Source organism: Pundamilia nyererei, unplaced genomic scaffold (assembly GCF_000239375.1).
Source record: "Pundamilia nyererei isolate P.nyererei 1_Seehausen unplaced genomic scaffold, PunNye1.0 scaffold00004, whole genome shotgun sequence".
Lineage (NCBI taxonomy): Eukaryota > Metazoa > Chordata > Actinopteri > Cichliformes > Cichlidae > Pundamilia > Pundamilia nyererei.
The window spans coordinates 5,077,290-5,097,456 of record NW_005187405.1 but is presented as its reverse complement, the minus strand read 5'-3'; the positions used below and the strand labels follow the sequence as shown (position 1 = coordinate 5,097,456).

Genomic DNA, 20,167 nt, shown 5'->3' with positions numbered 1-20,167 from the left:
ACAAATACCATTATCTGTAAGCAGTAATGTGCTTACTTTTTGAGTCATTTATTATTTAAGTCAGTGCTCAGATCCCTGTACCAATTTTCCAGCCTGGTTCATAACAATGCTTTTTATAGAGGAAGCACTGCCTGGAGTTTGTCATGTGTTAATATTTATCCAAAAACGCATCTCCTCCAGGCTGCAGAGTAATGGGGACTGTTTAAGAAAGTAACCCACTCTGCTTATATGCTTTTTTTTATCTATTAAAGACAGCACCCTGCTGAGACATATGTTGAAAGAAGAAGAGCACACTGTTTAATATATGTGCTTCCTTAAAACACAAGGGTTTCATTGTTAGAAGTGCTGGGGAAGCAGAGATGACTCTGTGCTTCAGAAGATTTAAGACACAAGGTTTAGATTCAGCTGGAACAGGGGCCCTGGTCATGGTGGGTGGTGAGAGAGAGAGTATGACCTTATCATGAAAGGACTACATTGCCACCTACTGGTGGTCAAATGGCACTACAAGTGACTAAAAATTCAAGTAAATTCAGATTGTTACTGCATGTTCTCAAAGGGGATTATCAGTTACTTGAGACTCAAAGCAAAACTAATCACAGCAGGTTCAGCACTGATGAAGTAAATGTAATAACAAATGTAATGCTGCTGCAAAAATCTAATATTAACTTCACCATAATTAGCACTTAGTGTTTCTTCTTCACTCACCTCTTTTCACTCTATATGTGTTTATACAGAAATCTGCATTTAATTAATGGCTATCATTCATCTCTGGCTCACTTCTCCAGAGTGTCATTTGTCCTATCTTCCTCCCCCAGCCGGTCACAGCAGATGGCTGCCCCTTCCTGAGCCTGGTTGTGCCACGGTTTCTTCCAGTTAAAAGGGTTTTTTTCCCCTCCCTACTGCCACCAAGCCCTTACTCATAGGGTGTTACTTAATTGTTGGGGTTTTCTCTCTGTTACTGTAGGGCAGGGATGTCCAACTCCAGTCCTCGAGAGCTACTGTCCTGCAGCTTTTAGATGCATCCCTACTCCAACACAGCTGGATCAAATGGTTGGATTACCTCTTCAGCATGCCATCAAGTTTTCAGGCCTGATAATAAGCTATTTATTTGATTCAGGAAGAAGGATGTGTTTAAAAGCTGCAGGGCCGTAGCTCTCGAGGACTGGAGTTGGACACCCCTGCTGTAAGGTCTCAACCTTACAAAATAAACTGCCTTGAGCATCAGTTATTTGAATAATATTTGTTCATTATACTGTGATTTACACTGTGGACAGAGTAAAAGTGAGAAAAAATATATTTTTGAGACCAAAAAAAAGGAAGAATAATGCGAGAAAAGCTTGCAAACAATTTTTCTTTTCATTTCTTTTTTTAAAGAAAGGGAGCAGTATCACTTAAGTGTTCATGGTTAGGTTGAAGAGAATGTTTGGGATCAATAACTCATAAGAAATGTTGAAATCCCATTATCAACGGGACTGGTTGGGAGGTGTCTGTAGAAGCTGTCTACAAAGATAAATCATGAAAAACAAAATACATGTTTCAATGCTCACAATCGCTGAACACTCACATAGCGATTTAAACAGAAATCAGCTTGTAGTATATGTAAACTTCCTTGCAGTTTAAGATAGAAAAGTGAGGCGAAGTCTGTCTTTGATTGAAAAAAAGACACAATTTTCCTATTTTTCCCTCTTACGAGTTTTTTCTCATAAATTTGTCATGCTTTACTTGTAAATGTGTCGCGTTTTCGCTCATAAATTTGAAATTTTTTAGGCACTGTACGTCTCATTTTATCTGGTCACACTCCAGGTCGATAGGTGGCGGTAAAGTTGAATGTTTTTTCTTTCAACCTCCGGTGGTTTCGCGCAAGTCAAATCCAATATGGCGGTTAACAGACTAACATGTTTGGGGTTAAATGCCCTTTATTCCACCGTCTGCGTCCCAAAACAGGTAAAGCATTTACGGTAATCTTGCATGTATTAGCTGAGGTTGTGTTTTCATTCAGACTCAATCTATTATCTCTGACTTTCGGTCGATAAATGTAACATTGGCTGTTTTATTGATGTAACTAGCGTTCTGACGTTAGCTTCGCGGCTACTAAGCCTGCTATGTATCAAACCTGGCTCAGTATGGTTCTTTGAAGGGTTTAACAGGACATGATACATGTCCTCTTATAATACATGAAAATTATAAGAGGACAGGTAGTATATGCTCAGTTCCCGTGCTTTTTCTAGCAAGAAAGGTTGAGTGATTAACTTCTTTTTACGCTATGGCTTCTAATGATCTTGAAAGCAAGATATTTAAGCTGAATAAAATGATGACTTTGTTAGCATTAATTGTGGCCCGTTATCCCTCAAGAGCAACCGATTTCTTTTACAGCTGAGCGCTCGTTATATGGATAAAATTATTCCCTGTTTAGTTTTACTTGAACCTGCAAAGTGAGCCTTTTGTTAACACGATCTGTGTGGAATATGCAAGCGTCATAGGAAGGCAAGTTTTCAATGGATCATCAGAAGTTGCATGTAATAGTTTTATGTCCGAATCACCAGGGTCTCTCCCCCTCTGTTATTTCGGAAGCGTACGAAGGAGGTTTCGTTTATTTTTTGGCTCACATCTGTGTGTCTGTTGTCTTGGGCTCCTGATGCTCTAATTCGGGCAAACTTGATTTCTGTCATAGAACTGAAACTGCTAACATCAGGTCAGATGCTGTATTTTCAAGTGAAAGCTTGTCCAAATGGCACACGGCAGTGCAGATGAGCTGAAATAATCAGCTTTTGATTTAGACTGCTCTGGCTTGTCTGAAAATTGTTAGGGCCTAAAGGTGGTTCAGACAGTTAGAGCTACAGTGTGTGTAATTGAGTACAGAGGCAGACTAAATACTTGTTCACTAACTGAAGGAGCACTGTTTGCAGGCATTGAGGAGCTGCTGGGGGGCGGTGGAGCAGGTGAGAAGTTACTATGTTGACTGGAGGATGCTGAGGGATGTCAAGAGGAGGCAGATGGCCTTTGACTATGCTGATGAGAGGTTACGAATTAACGCACTGAGGAAGAACACCATCCTACCCAAAGAGCTTCAGGTATACACTGAAGAAGGACGTCTAAGTCATATGTGTATTAATAAATAACTCAGCAATGGTAATGATTGAACTGTTACAGAATGAATCCTTGAAAAGACATTAGTACAGAGTGAAGTACTAATGTCTGTTTACTTATTTATTCTTTTTTTTTGCAGGAGATAGCAGACAAAGAGATTTCAGCACTACCCAGAGACAGCTGCCCTGTGAGGATACGTAACAGGTGTGTGATGACTTCCCGACCACGAGGAGTGAAGCGGAGGTGGCGTCTTAGCCGTATTGTCTTTCGTCATCTAGCTGACCACAATCAGATGTCTGGGATTCTGAGAGCAAGGTGGTGATGAGGTCTCACTGGACATTTTGAAAAACAAGATTTTTCAGTGGTTATCAGTAGACAGCTACATTTGATTACTTGTGTAAATTATGTTTTCCTTGGTCAGTAAGGTGCTGTTGCTTCCTTATTAGCCTTCTTAATATAAAAAATGAGAAAGTTGATATGAGTACTGATAAATAAATGAATATTGTTGTACATTACAGTTTTGTGAGTGTCTTGGTTTATTATAAAATGTTATGTGTAATATAAAAGTTTTATAAAAGTTTAGCATCTTCTACTGTCACAGGAAAAGAAGTAAGTTATTTTTTAAGGTAATGGCTGCCCTAAAATGAGATGTAATTCATAGGCAAGAAAGCCCACATTTTCCTTTCACTTACTTTCTTTTCATTTATTCTGTATGTAATATATAACTGGTCTTTTATGTAGTTGAAAAGTATCTAAGATGTAACAAATACCAAACGTGTGGAACGTTTGCTTCAAAGCAGGATGGATCCTTGCTTTCATTTGGTTAGCACCACATTCTGGTCTTACCATAAAATGTTCCAACAGAAATGAGATTAATCAGACCAGGCAACAATCTTCCTTCCAATCTTCTTCCAATTTTGGTGAGCCTGTGTGAATTGTGGCCTCAGTTTCCTGTTCTTAGGTGACGAGTGGCACTCGATGTCTTTCTGCTGCTGTTGTTTTGATATGTTGTGTGTTTTGGAAAAAAATCAGTGGAGTATGAAAAGAAACTGGTTTTCTGAGATTTATTTTATTTAATTTTTTTGTGTCCTCTCCGGCACTGTAGCAGAATTATTTTCTGAAGGCCAAGAAAAATGCCCACCAGATTTATTTTCCCAAGTAGACCATTACGGCTTTTGCTGGTCCACTTGATTGTCATATTTTATTCAACCTTCATAATTATTATTATTATTGTTCTTGTTGTTGTTATTAATTAATTTTTCATTTTGAGTTATTACAATCAGAACAGACAGGACCAGGGGATGGGAAAGAGAAAGAAAGAGATGTTGGGAAGAGAATTAACAGAAGGAGAGGGAAAGATAAATAGAGAAGAGGGATAGAGAGAGAAAAGATGATGAAAATCTGCGTGATCACCTGCTGAGAGAAAAAGAAGACAACACAGTAGGGAAACCACAGCAACAACCAACATAAGCATCAGTAACAGTAAATAATAAATAGTGAATGTTGCTAAGCAGCATACAGTACCAAGATGGTGTGTGTCTGTGAGTACCTGCTTGTACACCTGTGTGTGTGTGTGTGTGTGTGTGAGTGCACTTATGTTCATGTTTTTAATAGAGGTTATATCATTCAAAACACAAATTTTCCTCTGTTATCCATTCAGAGATGCTGCTTCTGCTTTTTCTACCATGATTGTAATGAGTGACTATTTGAGTTAATGTTGCCTTCCTATCAGCTCAGAGCAGTCCCAGTAGACTCAGACAAAAGTCACTTAAATCAACTTTCTTCCCTGTTTTTGTGCTCAGTTTGATCTTCACCACATCTGCTTGTCTAAATGCACTGAGTTGTTGCCATGATTAGTTATTTGCATTAATGAGCAGTTAAAGGATCGAGTGGCCAATGTGCGTGTATATATAATGCAATTAAATAGAATGTGTCTCTTAAAGTGGTGCAAGTTTGTTGAAAGCCAGCAAACTGTAACATTCATTTGATTTTACATTAAAAGGTTCAGTAAAAAAGTTGAAATTACCTTAAAACGGTTCATTTAATTCATGTCATGCTCTACATACAAGGACACTTTGCTGTTTAGCAATGATTAAACTTCAGTACAGTAGGTGGCGGTAGCACACCTGTAATCGGCCTTGCAAATTGCCAAATGAAGAAGACGGAAGAGCTTTGGAAAGAAGCGCCGCTGGAAAGTAGTCTGAGAGCAGTGAAGAAGAACCGCAACGGCATTTCATAGTGTAGCTGATACTGATAAGCCTGAATGGATTTAACCGAACAGGTGAGCAGAATCGTTTCATTCAGTTTAGTGTTCAGCAAAACTGCATCTTTTAAGGTTTAGCTGCGGTAGCTGGATTTACATAGATACAGTGAAATCAGTGCAATGCTTGCTAACGTCAGTCCTATCAACCCGTTGCGAGCAGCTGCGTGATGCCTGATACGTTTTTTTATTATTATTTTCTCCAGGGTAACGTTACAGTTGTAAACTAAAACAAAACGCCTGTCTGGCAAATACGACAAATACGATTACAGTCGGTAGTCGTGCGTGGCGGTGTGTGCCAGTAGCTCGCGGCCCAACTTAGCTGTTAGCTTTTAGTGGACTACCAGAACATTCTAGCAACATCATTCAGTGTAAAACAACTACTGCGCTGCTAAACAAATCAGTACGGTAGTTACTCGGTGTCTCTGTTAGCTGTCTGGAGATGTTACTAGACCCACTCATGTACAGTGTCATTAAGCACTTTTACATTTGAATTATACATACATACATACATACATACATACATACATACATATTACAATACATCTGTAAAGGATCTCTCAAGACATGAATAACTGTAATATGTATAGGCTTCTAAGCTGTTTGGATGCCAGATAAATCGCAGACAAATGCATAGTTCCAACGTGTGTTGTGAGTTAGGTTAGACTACATTTAAATAAAGTAATATGACTTCGAGAGTTGATTGTGGGAAATGGGTTAGTGACTATATAATTATTGTAGAAGGCACTTTGTTCTTACTATTTATTAAGTTGCAATAGAAATTTTTATTTAGAAATGAAATGTTAGTTTTTGCACATTTATTTACTTATATAGTTTTGTTTTTGTTTTTTTAATTAAACAAATGTTTGGTAGATGGATTCAAACCGACAGCACTGCTCTATTAGTGGATGTGCATGTCTCAGTGATTGTATTGTTCCCCTTATACAGATTAAACAGTTGGAGGCAGACTTGCAGGAGCTGGGGTCCCTCTTGGAGAAGGCAGAGAGGAAAAGAGTTCAGGATCTACTTAAACAGGAGCAGAAAAAGGTGGAGAAGGAGCTCGCAGCTAAACGACAACAAAAAGAACAACAGGCTAGGAAGGAGGCAGACCCATCTGCAGCCACTAAGGCAGCATACACTGTCAAGATTACCAGCTATGGTATGGGGCAGTTATCGAGTAGCACTATCAAACATTACTGAGAAAACCAAGCGGTTAAGATGCGTTCAAGAGCTGGGGAGGGGAAAAAACAGTATTTCAAAATTGTTCACATGTGTATCATCTTTTCTGCAGCATGGGACCAGTCAGATAAGTTTGTCAAAATTTATCTGGCATTGAAAGATGTGCACAAAATATCAGCAGAAAATGTGGAGGTCAAATTTACAGAACGGTGAGTTGATAATCAGCATAGTGTTCAGTTTGTTTATACATTCCTGTTCCCTTATCAGTGCACGTGAATTTGCCCCTTGTCTGTGTTGCAGGTCATTTTCTGTGCTGGTGAAGGATCTAGATGGCAAAAACCACGAAATGACAGTTCTGAACTTGTTGTATCCAATCAATGAACAGGACAGCTACAAAAAGGTAAACAAATCATCTTCTGCTTACTCGGCTTCTTCTCCTCAGCCCAGCGGCCATGAGATGTTTGTATTTCAGAAATCGGTTGCTGGCTTTGGGTCAAAAGTCTTTGTCATCTTAGATGAGTGGGTGTGCTTTAGGAAGCAGTGTTGCAATCTCTCTCAGCAGACTATCCCCATATTTCACAAAACTGTGTAGGTCTCTGATATTGCAGGCCAGTAATCGACCAAATACTTGCAGTATATACTTCTTCTCTCTCCTACTCTCACAGCTAAAACATCAGTTTGCATGAAGCTGTGCATAATGCAGGTTTCCTCTGCTGTCTGTCAAGAGGGTAATGCTTGACAGGCAGCCACTCCGTGCTACTCAAAAGCTCTGTGGCAGGACAAATCAAAGTTTTTATTTTTTAAGATTGCCTTTGCATATTCTGCATCATATCAACAGTTCTAAGCCATGTTACCTCCTGCAGCCATCACACTAAATCCCTTTTAAACCAGAGAAAAATGTTAGATGGTTGTAATGTAAGCTTGCTGCTTGATGAAGAGTAATGGAAAAAACAATAAAATCATGTACGCATCAATATAGCTAAGAAAGCAGGTGAAAAGGTACCTTGTGCATCATTTTAAATAGATGCATTTATTTGTATTTATTTTAAGATTTCAGGAAATATTAGTCATTTTGCAGTGAAAAACTGGAGTAGTGATTCTTAGTGATTGACCTGTTTGTCAGAGAAAAGTAAGCATCAATGAAAAACCAAATAAAGTAAAACATTTAAAGTTAAAACAAAATTATGTGTGGCCACTAGGGGGCAGCAGACACCCTATTTTTAAGCTTGTAGCAATGAGTTTAAATATACTGCATTAACTTATTAAGGTGGCTATTGTGATTATACTTAAACCTTGTTAAATGCAGTGTCAGTGTTCCTGTCACTTTTCGTCTTTGATTTGAGCTGCCAGTCTGTTGTCCACACTCTGAAACTGTCTTTTGCTCTTTGCAACAGATAAAAACAGACATGGTCTTGGTCATGTGCAAGAAGCAGTCAACAAAGAAGTGGGACTGTCTAACGGCGGTGGAAAAGCAGTCTAAAGAGAAAGAGTGAGTTAGAAATGTGCTTATTGATTTTAGTTTGTGAAATAAAGTGCAGCAACAGTGCTGTGTCTCAAGCCACTGTGATTGCAGTGCAGTGATTGGGTGCACACATACTACATGAGAGCAATCCAAAGAATTATTTGCACCATTAAAGTATTTTCCTGCCGCCTTTCTACAGAAAACCCAGCCTTGACGATAATGCTGACCCCGGCGAGGGCCTGATGAATGTGTTGAAAAAGATTTATGCAGAGGGAGACGACGAGATGAAGAGAACAATCAACAAAGCTTGGACAGAGTCCCAAGAGAAGAAATTAAGAGGAGAGGAGATGATGGACTATTAAATATTGCCACTTTTCCACAGCAGGACCAAATGAGAGCTCCAAAGGTTGAAGCAGGCATGACTTAATTATTCAAAGTAAAGTCTACATACACCGCTCATAAATAATTTGTCTAAAGTAATGTCTAAGCTCGGGATGGCCTCAATTTGGCCCTGCTTTGAAAACCAGGCTGCTGGTGTTCTTAGTGATGGGCTACAACTCATCTGTCACTCAAGCAAAAGGATGGAGTCCATCACGTGATGACCTGAAGACTGCAAGAACGCACACATTTCATCACAGCTGACGTTAAGAGTCCAACCTGTGGGTAGAAAGCAGGGAAAATGTTGTCGGCTTCCCCACTTACATACATTCCCCTATGTGTTTTGTGAAGTCGCACTTAAAGAGTTAAAGGACCACTGCTCAGTCATTTCAAAGCTCTTGTTTTTGTTGTCCTGGCTTGTTTCAATAAAATGTCTTGTTGTGGTTTAAATTGGATCAGGGTAAATGTAATTGTTCATTTTCAATGGTAGTTGAAAATCAGTACAGATTAACTTGGCAAATATTTCTTTTCTTTCTTTTTTGTCAGCTATAAATTTGCCAAAGTTCTCTTACTTATGAAGTAAACCTGAGGATAGTTTTCTTTCTTTTTTTAATCTTTACATCAGCTGTATGATTTTGTAAATCCACAAATAAGTCACGTAGCATACAAAGACAGTGAACTATCTTGTGTCAGCCTAGTGTAATACTGTACTGCATGCAGGTATGTTTAAAACTACATTTTCCACAATCCTTTTTTTAAGTTACATGTTCTGAAATACTTGATGTGACTGATTTTTGCAGATTTTTTTTCCGACATTGTGAAAAATGTGTGTTTTCACTGTTGCTGGTTGTTCTCTGCTCTCATAAATACAGCTGTTGAACTCAGTTTTTCCATCTGTCTTTCAAGCTTAAAATTAGATTTAAAAGTTATTAAGCATTTTATTGCCATTTATATCCACTGGCTGACGTTTTCAGCTAGCCTTCTCAGTTAATATTTCACGGAGGCGTATCTTAGATGTGTTATGAAATTACAAGATGTGATTTGCCTCATGCAGAAGTAATTGTCCTGGAGACATGGATGGGTTGTGTAAAATATGCATATACTGGCCACTATTAAATGCATGGTATTAACTGCTCGATAACGTGCATATCTAATTACCCACTTGTTTGGCAGCATCTCCATTCAGATGTGTAGGCATCAGGTCAAGACCACCTGCTGAAGTTCAAACTAAGCATCAGAACAGGGAAGAAAGGTGATTAAAGTGACTTTTGACATGGTATGGTGTTTGAGGTGACAATAATTTTAAAATATTATGATCGAGGCAGAAAAGCGTCTGTGAACGGCCGTCTTTGAAGCAGCAGCAGAAGACCACACTTACTGCTGCTCCTTTTTGCTAAGAACAGGAAGGTGTAGCTACAGCTCACAGCGACTCACCAAAAATGGATAACAGATTGCCTCCTATTGTGCATCCTTTTATGACCACAGTGGACACGTCTTCCAAGGGCTGATTCCTACAGGATAATGCACCATATCTCCAATGGAATCCACAGTCTAAAGCACCTTTGGGATCTGGTGGATCAGGAGATTTATATCTGAAGAATGTTTCCAGCACCTTGTTGAATCGGTGCCATGAAGAATTAAGACCATTCTGAAGGCAAAGGGGGTCCAAGCCTTTACTAGCAAGGTGTGGTGATATTACCGTAAGCATGGTCAAGCCATTCTGAAATTTTAGTGTCACAGAGTTGCATTACTCCCTCGGGTGTCTCATCTACTCTCCAGATAAAGATGCACAGTATCAACATTATGAAGAAGCTGCTGGGCTGTCCTTGAGGCCCATCATGGTCAAAACAAAGAGCACCAAACAGAGGGTGACCTCTCTATCAGGCATCAGGCTTTCTTCAGGCCTTCACCAACAGCTATGGTCCAGAATTGGAATTAATAGTAGGCCCACTTTTTATTCCAGGTCTTTATTACTGTATTTGCACAGTCAACACTGGACAAAACTGCCAAATATTAAGGGCGAAGGCCACTTTGCAAAGCCGAGTGCAAATGCTGTTAGAGCAGGCTTTTCTTTTCTTTAGTTTCTTTTACCTTTTTAAAAAATAAGAAAGCACATTAGCTTTATAACTGACCACTACTGTGTCACTAGAGAAATATTTTTCATAAGTCATTTATACTGCACATTCAAGTCCTCTCAGACCTGAGCTTGAGAGCTTCACGTTTTGACCACCAGGTGGCAGCCGTATTCAGGACTTTCTCCGGGGGGACTGCACACAAGGGAAATCTAACCCAGGATTTTACTGTGGGAGCCTTGAAAGTTTTGGATTTTTTTTTTTAGTAGAATAACACTTTTTTTTTCTTTGTAAGAATATTGTCATTCCTGTTTACCCTCAACTTTCTCAAGATGTTTGTCCATTGACCTACTGACCAGAACTCCCCAGAGTGGATTTCACTGAAAGACAGTGATTTCTTTTCTGGTGTTTTGCTTTTTTTGTTTTTTTTCTCGAGTGTTTATTTCATTATAATCTGTGGAGCCCTAACAACTGATTCATACATTTATTTGCAGAATGGAAATGATATGTTCCAGCCCCATCTTATATCTAATGAAATACTTTCCTAGTAAAAGGGTTTTCCTGCGTTTAAGTCTTGTTCTTCTTAACAAAGTCTCCTTTAAATTACAAAAGTCTAAAAACTTTCTTTTCTCCTGACATGCTTACTTAACTCTTTTCATAAAGTGGCTTTTTGTATATAAAGGGTTAAAACACTGTCCGGGTCACTGGCCTCCCAGCATTCTCAGAGACTTGAGCCAAAACCAAGCGACTCTTTTTTTATCAGCTCTTTCATTCATATTTCCTCTCAAAAAATCCACATCAATTTTTGATTGAGTTTCTGTCTGAGCAAATCATCTGGAGTTTCTCCACCAGTGCACCGCCCACGACTCCGTGACGTCGGTGCCACTATATAGCCAGGGTTCGCCTTTCGTCCACACCAGTAGGATAAAATTGAAAGAGACGGACGTACCGTGAAGACGCACTTGGCACTTTTACGGGAAAAAAGAAGAAATATTTAAGCGAGACGGAGACACGTACGAGTCGATCGTTTATTCCGCTGTGATAAATGAGTACCGGCTGTTTTACCGCGGCTCAGCGGATTTCGTGCCACACCATGAATGCGGATTTATTTAAGCCTGCTCCGGAGCGTGGTGGACCCCAACAGACTTCTGCCCCGGCGAAAAACAGCAGGAATAAACACGATCAACCCAAACCGGAGCTGGCTCAGGTTGTGACGGATCTCAAGACGGGGAGGTCCTACATTAAAGGGAAGCTTTTGGGAAAGGTACGCGCATTTCATACATTTTTCTTCGCCCCTTTTCTCCTTTTCCATGTGTCTGTGCGTCGCTGCGTCGGTTTTGACTGAGGAGGCAGATGGATCTAGAATCTGAATTAATTAGCCGCAGTTTGGGGCTGGTTTTATTTCCCCACCTTTCCTTTTTTGTTTTCTCTTTCTGTTTAAAATCACTATGAGCCATGTTCCAGGTGTGCTTGTGATGTGATGCGGGAATAGAGAATGACCTCGTGGTGGATGTGACCAATATCCCCCCCCCGTTCTCCTCCTTGCTGTTCTCGTCAGTGCTGAATGAATCAGACGCAAGGTGTGCCCAGCTCCGGTGCGCACACATGCTTAGCCATAAAAAATAAATAATTAAAAAAAAATCTCCACCGATGATGAACGTTTACAGCCCCCTCTCGTATTTTAATGGCCTGCCGTGAAACTAAAGACACGCTTGTCTGACCACAGCATAATTTCTGCCCCTCATGATGATGATGATGATGCATCAGCATCGCTTTTTGAAACAGTGTCTATGGAAGCGAGTTTATCAACGTGTTGCTGGTCGTATCGATGTGCTGCAGCCAGTTTTTTTCCTTCCTCTGCCTGCCGCAGAGCTAGAAACGTCTCCGCCAGTTTCACGGTTAATGAATGCAGCAGCTCAGGCTGCCTCATCCTTCATGTACCCGAGCATGTGTAGTCTTGATCACATCCTGGAGAGAAGGGGGGGAAAAAATGTCTGTATAAGCGGCAGTAAACGCATCTGGGGGATGATGTTTTTCATCATATCTGCGCACACAAGCCAATAAAAGATGCCTGAGGCATCAGATGGATCGTTTTATGGTCATGACAATCATTTTTATGTCTTTAATCTTACCTCGATTATTGTTCCCGAAATGGTTTTGACTGCATCGCTACCTTTCCTCAGGTCAGACTTGCCTTGAGACTGAGTGTGTGGGTTTTAAACCTGCTGCTTGTGTAAATTGATCATTCTGTTTGTTTCCCCCCAAAGGGCGGCTTTGCTCGATGCTATGAGATGACAGACCTGTCCAACAACAAAATGTATGCAGTGAAGGTGATCCCACAGAGCAGGGTGTCCAAACCACACCAGAGAGACAAGGTACACGATCACCAATCTTTGTGTCTCCCGTGTCTTGCATAACTGGAAATCAATGTCTGGGTTGTTGTTTTTTCTTTTGGGACATTGAAACGTCTTCACCGATTGATGAGTTGTCATATGTTGACAGATTACGAACGAGATCGAGCTGCACAGAACGCTGTCACACAAGCATGTGGTGAAATTCTCCCACTATTTCGAGGACCAAGAAAACATCTACATCTTCCTCGAGCTGTGCAGTCGGAAGGTGAGACTTCAGAACTCTAGAACAGTCTGCGCTGCTTTGTGTTCTGCTTGCACTATTTCTTGTATTACCCTACAGTGCTGCTTTGCACGCTATATTCAAAAGGGGTCTTGGCAGATTTTTACTGTTTTCCTAGTGAATGTAAAAAAAAAAAAGATTTCTTTTATGCAGCTGCAGGGATGCATGTGTGCTAGCAGTGTTTGTACAGTCCCACTCACTGATGCAGGGTTGACGGTTCACTCATTGCTCTCTCTGCAGTCCCTGGCACACATTTGGAAGGCGAGACACACACTCACAGAGCCTGAAGTGCGCTATTACCTCAGACAGATCATATCCGGCCTCAAGTACCTCCACAGCAGAGGAATCCTGCACAGGGATCTCAAACTAGGTACGTGGTTGAAAATGCGGCTTAACGCATACACAAAGCATCCCAGGAATCTGTGACTTTGGACGAGCATGCGTGTCATCTGTGGAATGCTGACCGGACAAATGCTTTTGTCTCTTTCAGGGAACTTTTTCATCAATGAGAACATGGAGTTGCGGCTGGGAGACTTTGGCCTCGCTGCCAAGCTGGAGACAGTTGAACAAAGAAAAAAGTAAGTTAATTGCTTAAAATGTTTATCTGCTGGAGGATACCAATGAGCTTATTGGGGCCCATAGATCATGCTACTGTAATGATGATTGTTATAATGAAACAAAGCTCTCGAAGGTCTCTCCATATTACCTTTAAAAAAAAAAAAAAAAACATTTTATGAGTATTTTTAGCCCCATCTCAGATGTATCTTTTAAAAATCTGACTTTTAATGCCCTATTTTAGCACAAGCACCCTCAACCTAAACCATTACATCAGTTACTAAGCATAATCTTCCTCCCACAACTTTCCTCCTGCAAGTACCTAACTAAACCGGTTTCCAACTGACAGTTGAAAGTACCGCTTAGAGCACAGTTTCAATTCCTGTTAGACAGCTTCCTGTGGAATACCAGAAGACTGAGAGTGACAGAAAAAATATTTCAAACATTACCTGTATGCCTGATGTTGAAACCAAACCAGTTTTAAATGTTTGAAGCATTACATCTTACCCATATATGGTTCTTGTTTTGTTTTTCTTAGAACAATCTGTGGGACTCCCAATTACTTGGCTCCTGAGGTGCTCAACAGACAGGGCCACGGCACAGAATCTGACGTGTGGTCCCTCGGATGTGTCATGTGAGTCTTTTTACTTTAAGATGATTATAAGAACTATCCCGGTTTCATAGAGAGTGTGTTGGGGGGGGATTTTGACCTTGGCGTCACTTCGTCTCAGTTGGTCGGGAAAGTGGGGACTTTTTTTTTTTTTTTTCTTTCTCTAAATCACTCACTCTTGTTTTTGAGCTGACTCACTGTTGCCTTGATTGCTCTCTCACAGGTACACACTGATGTGTGGAAACCCTCCTTTTGAGACGCTTGACTTGAAAGAGACGTACAAGTGTATTAAAGAAGTTCGCTACAACCTGCCCTCCACGCTTTCCCCTGCTGCTCAGAAACTCATCTCAGGCATCCTGCAGAAGAATCCCAGTGACAGACTCACGCTGGATCAGATCCTCAACCACGAATTCTTCAAAGTATGTTGACCTTCGGGAAATTTCTTGCCAGTGTTACGAAACACAGTTGTGACATTTTTATCTCGAGGTGAAGGAGTGTGAAAATGTCAGTGCTTGATCTGTTATCTCAACTGAGAACCGAGTGGGCACGCTCCAACCTCTTCACTTTTTCTCACTGTTTTTTTTTTTTTAATGCATCACCTTTGCCTCTTTCTCAGGGTTTCACTCCTGACAAACTTCCCCCCAGCAGCTGTACAATGGTGCCAGAGCTACACCCTCCCAGCCCTGCCAAGAAATTCTTCACTAAAATGGCCAAAAGCCTATTTGGAAAGAAGAAAGCAAAAGGTGAGCAAGCAGCACGAGCGATTGGGGGGGGGGTTAGTTTTTCAGATTTAGTTTTAAGAATATCCAAGAGCTGCTGTATTTATTTAAACAGTCCTGCCTTTAAACATATTTGTTGTGACTACAGTGTGTCGTGTTTTCACAGTGGAAAAAATTCCATGCGAGGACAAAGAGGACAAGGATATTTCCAAGCTGGTGTCGGGCATCGTTAAATGTTCCATCAACCGGCAGATCAGCTACAAAACAGTGGGAAACAACGAGGTACTTTTTTTCTCTCTCTCTCTTTCCTCTGTGAGAAACTTTTGACCTGGTTTACCTTAATTTGGGTAATTCCAGCCAGTTATGCACACAGTTCACATGCAATTACACCCGTTCTAAAGGCTTGGAGAAAACACAAAATGCATATTTTAATAGCATACAGCCTCCATTACATTTGAGAATTGCTTTCCATTAGCATGCTCATTTAAATAGTAAAAGTGCCCTAGAAAAAGGAACTGTTAAAGAAATGGGGTGGAAAAGATGTCTTAATTTTTAAAGATGCGTTGTTTTAAATTTGTTTTTCTTCAGAATAATGTAAGATGCATGACAAAAAAACTAGTTCAGACCAGAAGAAATGTAGCAGTCTGTTGGTGGTAGCTTTTGAAACTTGATAAGCTCTAGTAAGCTCATCTGGGTGTTTGTTCGGGTACTTTGTTATCAGAAGAATCTGAAGAAGCTGTTACTGCACACTTAGGGGGGCGGTAAATGTTCTCTGCTCAGTAACGACATGACGTATTTGTTTTAAAAAGACTGAACAGAACCTAGAGTATATGCCACAATTGCAGGATGCTCAGTTGGCCGATCCCCAATCAGGCTCGTCTAGTTTATTTATAGAGCCAAAAAGGAGCTACAGTTTTTGCTGTCATGCATGACTCTTCCTTTGTCTGTCTTAAGAAGCCTGTCCTGAGGAACCAGATTGTCATTAATAAGCGCAGATGAATATAGATTTGTACAAGTGTACTCTGAAAGTAGTGCTCATTTTAGCTTGTTTTCATGTTTGTCTGTTTGCGGCGGGAAAAAACAAACCTACTCGCGCACCGCTTGTGGTAACGTGACATTAGAAACTACGTGTCAAGCTTGCAGCATGCTTGCAACGTGTACAAAGGGAAACCGTGCAGCTGAAAGTAGTTCCCCCGCCTTGCAGTGGCAACGAGACGCACCGCATTTAGTCTAAGATGTTGCAGAAATTGAATAAATGAGCTTCAGCGCTGACACAGCAAAAGTGTGCATGCAAGGATTAAAGGAGCTCATTCCCTTTATCTCTGGTTACCCTTTCGGGCATGTGACGCACTGCTCTTTCACTTTGTTGCTCTTACTCATCATGTGCTAATCGCATGTTTCGTTGTTGCTCAGGTGACGTCTCCCACCGGTCAGCTGGTGAGCTCTGTGCCTCTGGAGCAGACTCCTGCTGAGGAGGAATCCAGAAAGTCCATTTCCCGGTCTTTTAAGGGCACCATGGCCAGCAGCACTGAACGTAAGTTTCTGTTTGTTATTTATGAACACACATTTGGTGTTTGTTGTGGTGGCTGATTGCAATCAGGGTTTCTAATTTTTGCTCGTTTTGGTTGGTTTTTCCCTTCAGCGTGTGAGGATGTGCTGACCCCTGCAGCTGTTGCCGACTCTGCCCTGAAAGTTCTCACGAACTGCCTGGCCACCATGCCTGCAGGTATGTTTATGCATAAGATTGTAGCTCAGCCATAATTTTTTGTTGTCCTTGTGGGATTACTTGAGTGGACCAAAGAGGAATAAAATCAAGCAAAATGTCCTTCTGCTGTTTGCCGCGATTAGAAAATGCAGCAGAATCATTAAATTTAACTAGCTGGATATTTTCCTTGAATCCTCAGAATTTCTGCTGACTCATTCTGCTTATTTGAGACACACCATATGTGTTAAGAGAAACATAATGTTTTGACTTTTTGAATTAAGATTATTTCACTAATCCTCATTTTTTTTAATTTTTTTTTATTTATCTTTTTCTTCAGCCAATAGGAATCCACCCTGCCTGTCCAGTCCGCAGTCCTTCCTGTGGGTGACTAAATGGGTTGACTACTCCAACAAGTATGGCTTTGGCTACCAGCTCTCAAACCAAAACGTAGGCGTGCTCTTCAATGAGGGAACACATCTCAGTCTTTGTGACCAGCGCAAGTAAGTACTTTAAAATCAACTGATTAAGATGTCATGTCAACATTTACACAGTGCTTAGAGCTTATTGTCAGTTGCTTAGTGACTAGGCTCAATGGTGTAAATGGAAAAGATGTCAAGTTCATCTTCCAATTTTTTTTTTTTAAACTCCCCCCCCCCTTCTTCCAAACAGGACTGTCCACTACTGCTTGACCAACAACAAACACTTCAGCTTCCCTTCAAACTCTCTACCTGAGCAGCTGCGCAACCAGAAACAAATAGTTGAACTAATGGCTAACTACATGGAGGAGAACCTAATGGAGGTAGGAAAGCACCCATTAGTTTTCAGCCATTACTTAGAGTGACTGACTTGCATTTAATGACAACTGTAAGCCAGGATTTGTGCCTTCATAAACCTGTTAAAGGGCACTTGAAGAGATTATGACCTCATGCAAATGAAACTAAATAATTTCTGTCCTCCTCAGGGTGGAGATCTGCATTGTCAGGAACATGTCTCAGCTCCTCCTCCTCTGCTCCTCCAGTGGGTGAAGACTGACCATGCTCTTGTCATGCTCTTCAATAATGATACTCTACAGGTTTGTATAATTAAATTAATAAAACCAGTCATGGGACACTGAGTCTACATAACTACTTTTTCAAAGCAGCTGGATTATAATTCTCCTTTTTTTTTTTTTTTTTTTTAATAGGTTAACTTCTACACAGACCACACCAAAATCATTCTGTGCAAGTCTTCTGACGACGCCTACCTGCTCACCTATATCAGTCGGGAACGTGCCTCGTGCACGTACCTCCTCAGCATGTTGAATGAAATGGGCTGCACATCTGAGCTACGGCACCGCCTTAGATATGTGGTCCAGCTTCTCCAGCACCACACTGATGCCTGAGAGCACAGCTCAGTGCCTCCCAGGCTACCCGAGTGACAGATGCCTTAGAGGCAACCTGACTGGTTGATACAGTTTCTCAAGGCATAGCCAAGCAAGGCAATGTGTTCATATGCGTGACGGATGAAAAGGATGCTCAACGTCTCTGAGCAATATTCTTGTCTGGCTTAGTGCCTAGGCAGCTGATTTATCAAACTGACTGATTTTGATAAATGTCAAGCAGTCAGGGAGTTGCCCAAAGCAGCATCTGCCTCAAGGTGTTGTGCCTATCCAGCTAAGCCTCAAAGGTATCCACCTGGAAGCTATTGATACCTAAAATAAAGACTCATACATGGCCTGAAATGATGGATCCCTCATCGGCAGATTCCTACAAAACAAAAAAAGACAAAAAAAACAAAACAAAAAACCCCACCCAGTTATCCTCCCTCACTCAAACGCACTGCTTCTTGTCTTGGGCCTTTCAAATCCGCCAACCCTACAGCTTTCAGCCTCCCCTGATAGCCCATCACCCAGGCATGGTATCTTAAACATTTCTCAACACTAAAATTGTCCCTTTTGCTCAGAATGGAGATAATCCTGCAGCAGAAATGCTCAGATTTCCAAACGTATTTTAGCAGCAAGGTCTTTTACACCGTTCTCTTGCACTCCAACTGATCTTTCAGCAAAGAAGCTTTGTGAAGAGGTATGGTTTGACTAGAGAGAAAGACCCCCCCTAAACCCTCAATTGGTTCATTGTCTTTTTTTTCTTTTTCTTTTTTTTGTGGTACCATGGTGTACACTTGTTTGTTTTCAAATTTGTTTTAAAAAATGGAAAGAGCCAGCTATAGGATCACACTACAATCTTGACCTCACATGCACAAATATGCCTGGCCTTATTTGATGATGGTGATGCTTAAGTTTGGGAGTCATTGCTTCTTCTGCTCCAACATCATTTTTTTTTTCTTTTAAATTGCAACCAAATTTCACTGATGTGGTGCATAAACTACTGGGGCTGCAGGAGTAAACACAATTTTGCATTTTTTTTTTTTTTTTTTTTCCCTTCTGTAAATTCATCAGGCGTACAAAGCCTTTTACCACTTGTTGGTTTTTTTTTTTTATATTTGCTTTTAACTAGATACCAAAAAGCATTTCAACTTTTCCGTTTGTTTTTAAAAAGGGGAAAAAAAAGATTCAACTTTTTAAAATTCACACACAGTAGGTGAATGTGCGCTCCACACGTGCTGGGAAGCTGAACTGTTGGTTGGATAATGGGGTGGGGGAAAGGGGGGTAAAAGTGCCTTTCTGAGGGATGCCCGTTTAGTGCAATAACAGCCCTTTGTGAATGTCAAGCTGGCTACAAACAAGATTGAGATGGGTTTTACAGGTGGGATTTACTTTTGGACTTTGCACCAAGTTTAAAAGTAAGTCCAATAGCACTACACTCTCACTACCTGGTATAAGCTTTTAGAACAACTGTTAGAAGTATATATTCCAATAATATCTACTAAGGGGGAAAAAATGAAAACATTGTACTCTGTTGTACTGTACTGTACTGTAATCCTGATCGGTTTACATTGCTTTCTTGACCCAGAGTTGTATCCTAAAAACTGTGACCTGGAATGCAAGTATTATGTACATGTGTTTTCAGAAAACTCAACATTGTGAAAGCCATCTGCCAATTCAGAAGAGTCTTTATTTTTTTGGCACATAATGTCGTGTTTATTTATTTTTTATTTATACATAGTTTTTTATTTATTGTGCAAATGTTCCGGTCTTGACACAAGTAAACGTTCAATTCCGATCACTTTTTTTGTAATGTATTTTGGGGGAAAAATGGGACAAAAATAAAGTTTATTGAAAATGACTTCAGTTTATTGTTGCGTTTTTATATTGACAGTGCACTAAAGTTGAGAAATGTATGGGTTTTGTTGAAACGAATGGCATTTTTAACGAATGACTCATGTAGCAGTCATTACCAAGCGCACACCTTTAATAATAATGGATTACATTTATATAGCGCTTTTCGAGACCCTCAAAGCGCTTTACAATTCCACTATTCATTCACTCTCACATTCGCACACTGGTGGAGGCAGATACAGTTGTAGCCACAGCTGCCCTGGGGCAGACTGACAGAAGCGAGGCTGCCACA

General features: G+C 40.6%; 3 protein-coding genes across 3 annotated transcripts; all 3 read left to right on the top strand.

The window, feature by feature from the left end:
- The first annotated feature begins 1,820 nt into the window (after positions 1-1,820).
- On the top strand, positions 1,821-4,118 carry mrps14 (mitochondrial ribosomal protein S14). The gene is made up of 3 exons (XM_005721305.1): positions 1,821-1,944; positions 2,907-3,071; positions 3,227-4,118. The coding sequence occupies exons 1-3, from the start codon at positions 1,828-1,830 to the stop codon at positions 3,407-3,409; spliced, it is 465 nt and encodes a 154-aa protein (XP_005721362.1). The 5' UTR covers positions 1,821-1,827; the 3' UTR covers positions 3,410-4,118.
- Positions 4,119-5,200: 1,082 nt separating this feature from the next.
- Positions 5,201-9,633, top strand: cacybp (calcyclin binding protein). The gene is made up of 6 exons (XM_005721304.2): positions 5,201-5,368; positions 6,296-6,506; positions 6,639-6,735; positions 6,827-6,926; positions 7,921-8,015; positions 8,188-9,633. The coding sequence occupies exons 1-6, from the start codon at positions 5,351-5,353 to the stop codon at positions 8,348-8,350; spliced, it is 684 nt and encodes a 227-aa protein (XP_005721361.1). The 5' UTR covers positions 5,201-5,350; the 3' UTR covers positions 8,351-9,633.
- A 1,735-nt stretch (positions 9,634-11,368) lies between these two features.
- Positions 11,369-19,872, top strand: plk3 (polo-like kinase 3 (Drosophila)). The gene is made up of 15 exons (XM_005721303.2): positions 11,369-11,702; positions 12,706-12,813; positions 12,941-13,057; positions 13,313-13,442; positions 13,563-13,650; positions 14,166-14,261; positions 14,461-14,656; positions 14,854-14,980; positions 15,123-15,238; positions 16,370-16,490; positions 16,599-16,682; positions 16,999-17,161; positions 17,331-17,460; positions 17,623-17,733; positions 17,845-19,872. Exons 1-15 carry the CDS (start codon positions 11,484-11,486, stop codon positions 18,040-18,042), a joined length of 2,004 nt encoding a protein of 667 aa, XP_005721360.1. The 5' UTR covers positions 11,369-11,483; the 3' UTR covers positions 18,043-19,872.
- Positions 19,873-20,167: the final 295 nt, after the last annotated feature.

Excerpts from the sequence above, each read along its gene's own strand:
- mrps14 (XM_005721305.1), top strand. The coding sequence starts at position 1,828 with ATGTTTTTTCTTTCAACCTCCGGTGGTTTCGCGCAAGTCAAATCCAAT. Across the intron at positions 1,945-2,906 it reads CCGTCTGCGTCCCAAAACAG|GCATTGAGGAGCTGCTGGGG; the intron begins GTAAAGCATTTA and ends CACTGTTTGCAG. Across the intron at positions 3,072-3,226 it reads TCCTACCCAAAGAGCTTCAG|GAGATAGCAGACAAAGAGAT; the intron begins GTATACACTGAA and ends TTTTTTTTGCAG.
- cacybp (XM_005721304.2), top strand. Across the intron at positions 6,507-6,638 it reads TGTCAAGATTACCAGCTATG|CATGGGACCAGTCAGATAAG; the intron begins GTATGGGGCAGT and ends TCTTTTCTGCAG. Across the intron at positions 6,927-7,920 it reads AACAGGACAGCTACAAAAAG|ATAAAAACAGACATGGTCTT; the intron begins GTAAACAAATCA and ends TCTTTGCAACAG.
- plk3 (XM_005721303.2), top strand. The coding sequence starts at position 11,484 with ATGAGTACCGGCTGTTTTACCGCGGCTCAGCGGATTTCGTGCCACACC. Across the intron at positions 14,981-15,122 it reads TGGAAAGAAGAAAGCAAAAG|TGGAAAAAATTCCATGCGAG; the intron begins GTGAGCAAGCAG and ends GTGTTTTCACAG. Across the intron at positions 17,162-17,330 it reads AGTCTTTGTGACCAGCGCAA|GACTGTCCACTACTGCTTGA; the intron begins GTAAGTACTTTA and ends TCTTCCAAACAG.